This window comes from Brassica napus, chromosome C9 (genome assembly GCF_020379485.1).
Source record: "Brassica napus cultivar Da-Ae chromosome C9, Da-Ae, whole genome shotgun sequence".
Taxonomy (NCBI): domain Eukaryota; kingdom Viridiplantae; phylum Streptophyta; class Magnoliopsida; order Brassicales; family Brassicaceae; genus Brassica; species Brassica napus.
In genome coordinates this window covers 53,472,806-53,480,526 of record NC_063452.1, presented here as the reverse complement: position 1 = coordinate 53,480,526, position 7,721 = coordinate 53,472,806, and the positions used below count along the sequence as shown (strand labels likewise).

The 7,721-nt window shown below is 37.6% G+C and overlaps 1 protein-coding gene across 1 annotated transcript; it reads left to right on the top strand.

The window, feature by feature from the left end:
* The first annotated feature begins 792 nt into the window (after positions 1 to 792).
* On the top strand, positions 793 to 7,636 carry LOC106376414 (indole-3-acetaldehyde oxidase). The gene is made up of 10 exons (XM_013816491.3): positions 793 to 1,119; positions 2,544 to 4,178; positions 4,409 to 4,668; positions 4,761 to 4,970; positions 5,054 to 5,272; positions 5,396 to 6,367; positions 6,588 to 6,683; positions 6,755 to 6,853; positions 6,937 to 7,126; positions 7,213 to 7,636. The coding sequence occupies exons 1-10, from the start codon at positions 933 to 935 to the stop codon at positions 7,440 to 7,442; spliced, it is 4,098 nt and encodes a 1,365-aa protein (XP_013671945.1). The 5' UTR covers positions 793 to 932; the 3' UTR covers positions 7,443 to 7,636.
* Positions 7,637 to 7,721: the final 85 nt, after the last annotated feature.

The following is a 7,721-nucleotide window of genomic DNA, read 5'->3' as shown; positions in this document are numbered from 1 at the left end:
TTTTATATCTCACTAAAAACATTTAATACCAACTATATGATATCATATGATATTAACTAAAGCAATGTGGCTATTTATTATATATTATTTTCTTAAATAAAACTTACGAAATTATCTAATGTAATTATGATATATATAGTAACTAATGATTTTAAATCTGGTCTTGATAACCATTGAAGATGGTCTGATTACTGTTTTTGGGCTGGACATCTGCTTTTCAATCTGCTCTTTATCCATATCTTATGCATTCTTTCGTTTTTCTTAGATGTATGGTTTGTTCGCTTCATGTTTAAGAGTTGTTTTGTGTTTTTCCTTACTTCACTATGCTATAATCCTTTCTCTTTTTATTAATGCAAAATTTTGGTCCAGAAAAAACTTATATTCAAGTTTATGGAAAACAAGTCATTCTTTTGTTATCTATGGGTTCAAACTAGACATTTAAACAGTTTACCACTGACGTTAATTTGTTACTAACTTACTCTATGTATCATTCAGATTCAAATCATGTAAAATAAACGATAAGAAAACACAAGTAAAGTTTGGTTAGTCTAAGGTTCTTTAATGAAAATCACTCCACAAATGATGGTGAACTATTTTCCATATAATTTAATGTAGTGGTTAGCATTATCTTTCATCAACCTACCAAATCGAATATAGCAATACGCCAACCGTATAAAAATATTTTTCTATCAAAACATAAAGGGACATAAATATATATAAAAATAAAAATATTTTTTTCTTTGTCAAATAAGTTAATTATATAAATATATATACTGCTGGAGAGAATCTTATCGTGTATTATTCTTGCACATAGGCTGCAGAAAAATACTAAAAAAACTCTCTGTCACTTACTCATTGCAGGAAATAAAGTCAAGATTACGAGAATATATGATGTGGAACTAAATATTGGCTACACAGAGAAAAAAGAAACAATGGGTGAGAAGAAAGTGATTGAAGAGAAAGAAGAAGCGATGAAGATCAAGAAGACCCCTCTTGTTTTCGCTGTTAATGGAGAAAGATTCGAGCTCGATCTCTCTTCTGTTGATCCTTCAACCACACTCATCGATTTCTTGCGTAACAAGACACCTTTCAGGAGCGTCAAGCTCGGTTGTGGTGAAGGTACGATGATACAGTTCATGAGTTAACTGTATATCTTCTTGTTCATGAGTTACCAAGAGTTTTTAGATTCAATAACTATAAAAAGACTATTATTAAAAAAAGAAGAAGACTATTATTAGTTCTACAGTCTATGTATGACAGCTTTAATCTTTATGGATGTTTTTGTGTTCTTACGTCTGATTGCTTGAGAGATGAAACTAAATAGTGGAAACCATAAGATTTTGACTGATGATTTCTCTAAAACAATTTCTAATGGTTTATTTTATTTTATTTTTTGCTCTAAAAGAGAATAATTTTATAATAGAATTAAATTATATTCCAATGATACTTTATTTAAAAACAAAGAATAAAAGATAAATAAATTATTCTGTTTATAGAATCAAACTATTTTTTTAGAGTGAAAATAGAATACAATTAAAATATTTATACTTTAAATTTTATTTTAGAAAAAAGATAGAAGTTAGATTGGAGATGTTCTGAGTCAGATTCAACCTCTAATCTATTTTGTTTTTGTTTTTTGTCTTAAAAGCTATTCAGATTCTAGAGGACTCTTATACGGACCATGATTAAGACTTTGATTTAAGAAACGACAAAATCAAAGCAGATAAACGGCTATTTCAAGTCCACAAATAATAGACATTTTTAGAATTTTTTTTTTAAAATTGCTCGTAAAAGTATTTATGCAAAGTGTACAGTTTTATTTTGGCTTAATCAACAAGGAGGTTTGAACATTTCGGATTTAATAATCCGTTATCAACTAAGGTCGTGTGAATTTATATGTGTGGATAAAAATCTTTTGAATATACTATTCTTTTTTTTTTTGAAAAATCATAGTCTTATACATAAAAAGTTCAACTGGATTTCAAACGGATACACGGCTGTTGCAAGTCCACAAATAATAAATATTTTTAGATTATTTTCTTTTAAAGTTTTGCTCGTAAAAGTAATTATGCAAATGTAAACTGCAATGCCAAATTATCTACTTGATTTAGCGTTGCTTTTTCAGTTAACAAGGAAATTTTGATTTACATATCGCATTTCATTACCCTGATCGAATAAGGTCGTGTGAATTTATGTGTGGATAAAAATCACTTGAATGGACTATTCTTTTTCGTTAAAAAAACACTATCCCTTTTTAATCTCAAACAACACATAATATAATGAATTATTAATCTTTTAATTGAATAAACATCAAAAATTAAACTTTCATGGCCATGATTTACATATATTAAATCCCACAACAATTTAATATAACTGAAAATTTGAAGTTAAGCATAAACGGTTGTATCTATATTTGGCAAAGAGACTATATACGTACTTAATAGTTTGTAACACAAGCAATCCATCTGAGAAGTATAATCTGTTCATGTCTCTTCCGCTTGGCTTCTGTATTCTTTAAGTAACGTATCTTCTCTTGGACACAGGTGGTTGTGGCGCTTGTGTTGTTCTTCTCTCAAAATACGATCCCCTCCTCGACAAAGTCGACGACTACACAGTCAGCTCGTGTCTCACACTCCTCTGCAGCATCGACGGCTGCTCCATCACCACCTCAGAAGGCCTAGGCAACAGCAGAGCCGGGTTCCACGCTGTCCACGAGCGTATCGCCGGTTTCCACGCTACGCAATGCGGTTTCTGCACACCAGGCATGAGCGTCTCCATGTTCTCCGCCCTCTTGAACGCTGACAAGTCTTCTTCTCATGACCTTCCTCCTAGCAACGGTTTCTCAAACCTCACTGCTGCTGAAGCCGAGAAGGCTGTGTCGGGTAACCTATGCAGGTGTACTGGATACAGACCGCTCGTGGACGCTTGTAAGAGCTTTGCAAAGGATGTGGATATAGAAGATCTTGGGTTCAACTCCTTTTGCAAGAAGGGAGGGGACAGAGATGAGGCTTTGAAGAACTTGCCTTGTTATGACCATACAAAGCCAACTACGTTTCCAGAGTTCTTGAAGAAGGAGCTCAAGATGGATATGAGTCTTGAATCTGATCCAAGAAAGTACAGATGGTCAAGCCCGGGAAGTATCTCTGAGCTTCAAGGTTTATTACAGCTTGATAACAGTATGTCTGTTAAGTTAGTAGCTGGTAACACAAGCACTGGTTACTACAAAGAAGAGAAGGAGAGGAAGTACTCAAGATTTATAGATATTCGGCGGCTTCCTGAGCTCACTGTGGTAAAAAGAGATGAGAAAGGAGTTGAACTAGGAGCTGCTGTTACCATATCAAAAGCTATTGAGGTTCTAAGAGAGAAAGAAAATGTCTCTATGTTGGCGAAACTCGCTAATCACATGGAGAAGATAGCAAGCAGATTCGTTAGGAACACTGGAACGTTAGGTGGAAACATCATGATGGCGCAGAGGAAACAGTTTCCTTCAGATCTCACAACCATACTTGTTGCTGCTAGAGCTACTGTGAAGATCATGAGTATAGGCTCCAATGTTCAAGAACAGTTTACACTAGAAGAGTTTCTTCAACAGCCTCCTCTTGAAGCCAAGTCTCTTCTTGTGAGCCTGGTGATCCCATCTTGGAGGCCATTGAAGAACGGTTCTTCTTCTTCAGATACTCATCTCCTCTTTGAAACTTACAGAGCAGCTCCACGTCCTCTAGGAAACGCATTGGCGTTTCTCAACGCAGCTTTCTCAGCTGAAGTTTCTTTGAATGCAACACATGATGGCGTTGTTGTGAATGATTGCTTGTTAGCTTTTGGTGCTTATGGAACCAAACATGCACACAGGGCGAGGAAGGTTGAAGACTACCTTGTGGGGAAAGTTATCTCTGATGAGGTTTTGATGGAAGCTATTGGCTTGCTTAAAGATGAGATAGTGCCTGATAAGGGTACTTTGAATCCTGGTTATAGATCAAGCTTGGCTGTTACTTTCCTCTTTGAGTTCTTTGGATCTTTAACTACAAACGGTTTGCTCAACGGATGTAGCAAAGAGAACGGTTTTGAATCTTTGAAACGTGAAGCTATGTTGTCATCTGCACAGCAGATAGTTGAAACTCAAGAACATAGTCCGGTCGGTAAAGGCATTGTTAAGGCTGGAGCTAAGCTTCAAGCATCTGGTGAGTTCTATATAATACTCTTCAGAACCGGTCCTAAGATTTTGGAAGCTATAGGCTATTTAGTAATGATTTATATAATTTTTGCTTTTACAATTTTTTCTAAAATTTTGGGAGCCGTAAGCCAATGCTTCACATGCCTATGCTCAAGAATGGTCCTGATACTCTTTAATGACTTTCTAGATGAAAATGGCTAACGTTGATTCTCTGTTACTGTTTATATGATTCTACAGGTGAGGCTGTGTATGTAGACGACATACCTTCACCGGAGAACTGTCTATACGGTGCATTTATCTACAGTACAATGCCGTTGGCAAGGATCAAGAGTATAAGGTTCAAGGAGAACAGAGTTCCAGAGGGAGTTCTTGGCATAGTAACGTACAAAGATATTCCCAAAGGTGGACAAAATGTTGGTAACAAAGGTTTCTTTGCCTCGGATCTTTTGTTTGCAGAAGAGATCACCCATGGTGCTGGTGAGATCATCGCCTTCTTGGTAAGTCTGGTGAAGGAATACATTGTGCCTCTGAAGAATGCATTTATGAAGAAGAAACTACTTAGATTAGATTCAACTTGTGTTATGGGCAGGTTGCAGAGAGTCAAAAGCTTGCAGATATTGCAGTAAACCTTGTTGTGATTGATTATGACACTGAGGGTTTAGAACCGCCCATACTGTCTTTAGAAGAAGCTGTTGAGAAGTCTAGTCTTTTCGAGATTCCTCCATTTCTGAAGAGTAAACCGGTTGGTGATATCACCAAGGGAATGGCTGAAGCTGAGCATAAGATTCTTGGATCAAAGGTGGTTTTAGTTCTGGTTCCTTTCCTCTCACTCTCTCAAGCCCTACTCTTGTCTTAATCTTTGTAATTGTAATTAATGTGTAGATAAGTTTGGGGTCACAGTACTTCTTCTATATGGAGACACAAACAGCTCTTGCAGTGCCTGATGAAGACAACTGTATGTTGGTTTATAGCTCCACTCAAGCCCCTGAGTATGTACACCGAACCATCGCTGGATGTCTCGGTGTTCCCGAGCATAATGTCCGTGTCATCACTAGACGAGTTGGTGGCGGCTTCGGTGGGAAAGTCATGAAATCAATGCCTGTAAGTTCATACTTTCTCAGGTGTACTTTGAGTATATCATGTTTGTTTTAACAATTTATTTTAATTAAAATAACCCTGTTTAAACGATTACAAACCCGATTTGAACAAAATTTTTGTTATTAGGTTGCTGCAGCTTGTGCACTTGCAGCAACCAAAATGCAGCGTCCAGTGAGGACATATGTGAACAGGAAAACAGATATGATAACAACAGGAGGAAGACATCCGATGAAAATCACATATAGCGTTGGATTCAAATCCAATGGGAAGGTCACTGCTCTAGACTTGGAGCTGCTACTTGATGCAGGGCTAAGCGAAGACATAAGCCCTATTATGCCGTCAGGGATCCAAGGAGCATTGATGAAGTATGACTGGGGTGCTCTCTCTTTTGATGTGAAAGTATGCAAAACAAACACTGTGAGCAGAACTGCTGTTAGAGCTCCTGGGGATGTGCAAGGATCTTATATAGCTGAAGCCATCATTGAAAAAGTAGCTTCTTATCTTTCTATTGATGTGGATGAGATCAGGAAGGTTAATCTCCATGCTTATGAGAGTTTAAAGTTGTTTTATAATAAGAAAGCTGGTGAGGCCACTGAGTACACGTTACCACAGCTTTGGGAGAAGCTAGATAAGTTCTCTGGGTTTAGCCAGAGGAGGAAGGTGGTTGATGAGTTTAACGCATCAAGCAAGTGGAGGAAGAGAGGGATCTCGCGTGTTCCTGCGGTTTATGGAGTGTCTATGCGGTTAACACCGGGAAGAGTAAGCGTGTTGAGCGATGGGTCTATAGTGGTTGAGGTTCCAGGGATTGAGATAGGACAAGGGCTATGGACAAAGGTGAAACAGATGGCTGCATTCTCACTTGGGCTGATTCAGTGTAGTACTACGAGCGATGAGCTTCTCGAGAAGATCCGTGTCATCCAGACCGATACTTTGAGTATGGTGCAAGGCTCAGTAACTGGTGGTAGCACAACCTCTGAGGCTAGTAGTGAAGCGGTTAGGATTTGCTGCGATGGCTTAGTTGAGAGGCTGTTACCTGTCAAGGCTGCTTTGGAGGAGAAAACAGGAGGACCTGTGAGTTGGGATAGCCTCATCAGCCAGGTACATACTCTTGTAAATTTTGGTGTTCTCTGGTTATTATGAATGCACTCTGACCATTGTATCAGAAGTCCTAGTTCCACTGACTGACCGCTTGGACGAAACTAATATTATATGATGTGGTTTGGGCACGAGGGATCCAAACCTTCTGGTAATTTAAAAAGGAAAAGTTATTATGAATGGACTTTATTAACAGTCTTGTTCTTGAATGGTCTTTGTGTAGGCTTATATGCAATCGGTGAACATGTCTGTTAGTAACACTTACTCGCCAGATTTCTACAGTACTCAGTACCTTAACTATGGAGTTGCAGCGAGCGAGGTAAATCTCCTCTTAGCTTACTTAACAGTTTGTGAAACAATGTTTAGATTTGTTTGGCTGTAATCAAACAGGTTGAAGTAAACATTTTGACTGGTGAAACAACGGTTCTGCGCACTGATATCATCTATGATTGTGGGAAAAGTCTCAACCCCGCTGTGGATTTAGGACAGGTTTAAACAGACTCTATGTGTTGTATGTTTCTGTTATGGTTCTCTTGGTCTGGATTTGTAATGTTTCATTGTAAATTTTCCAGATTGAAGGAGCGTTTGTTCAAGGACTTGGGTTCTTCATGCTTGAAGAGTACCTAATGAACTCAGACGGTCTCATAGTAACAGACAGCACATGGACTTACAAGATCCCAACGGTTGATACAATTCCAAGACAGTTTAATGTCGAGATTCTCAACAGTGGACACCACAAGAACCGTGTTCTTTCATCCAAAGGTGACTTAACTTACTTTATATCAAAATTTTACCTTATTGGGTGAAAGTCTTTGTGTTAAAATCTTTTGTTTTGGGGTTTTATACAGCTTCGGGTGAACCACCATTGCTTTTAGCGGCTTCTGTTCACTGTGCGGTCCGAGCAGCTGTTAAAGAAGCAAATAAACAGATTCAGACATGGAGTAATAACCAACAAGGGGTTGATATGAGCTTTGATTTGCCTGTTCCAGCAACAATGCCTGTTGTGAAGGAGCTTTGTGGACTCAATGTTGTTGAGAAATACTTGGACTGGAAAATCAAGCAGAGGAAGAACATTTGATAGCTTGTGTTTGTGTTGTGAATGTAATTGCTCTGTTTATTTTAAGTGCTTGCAACATTCCTATGTTCGCATAATAATGTTTATGTTTGTGTGAAAGACCAGTTTTTGTAATAAGCTGCAACTTAGAAAATCTCTTCCACTTTTGTTTTAGGGATATCTATGTTATATAAGAAAATATTATCAGTTAAAAGATATTTACATCAAGTTTATAATGCAAAGATGGTGAGCATGACAATGGTGGTTCTGGTGTTTGGATTTATCTTCATGCAACGTGCATGT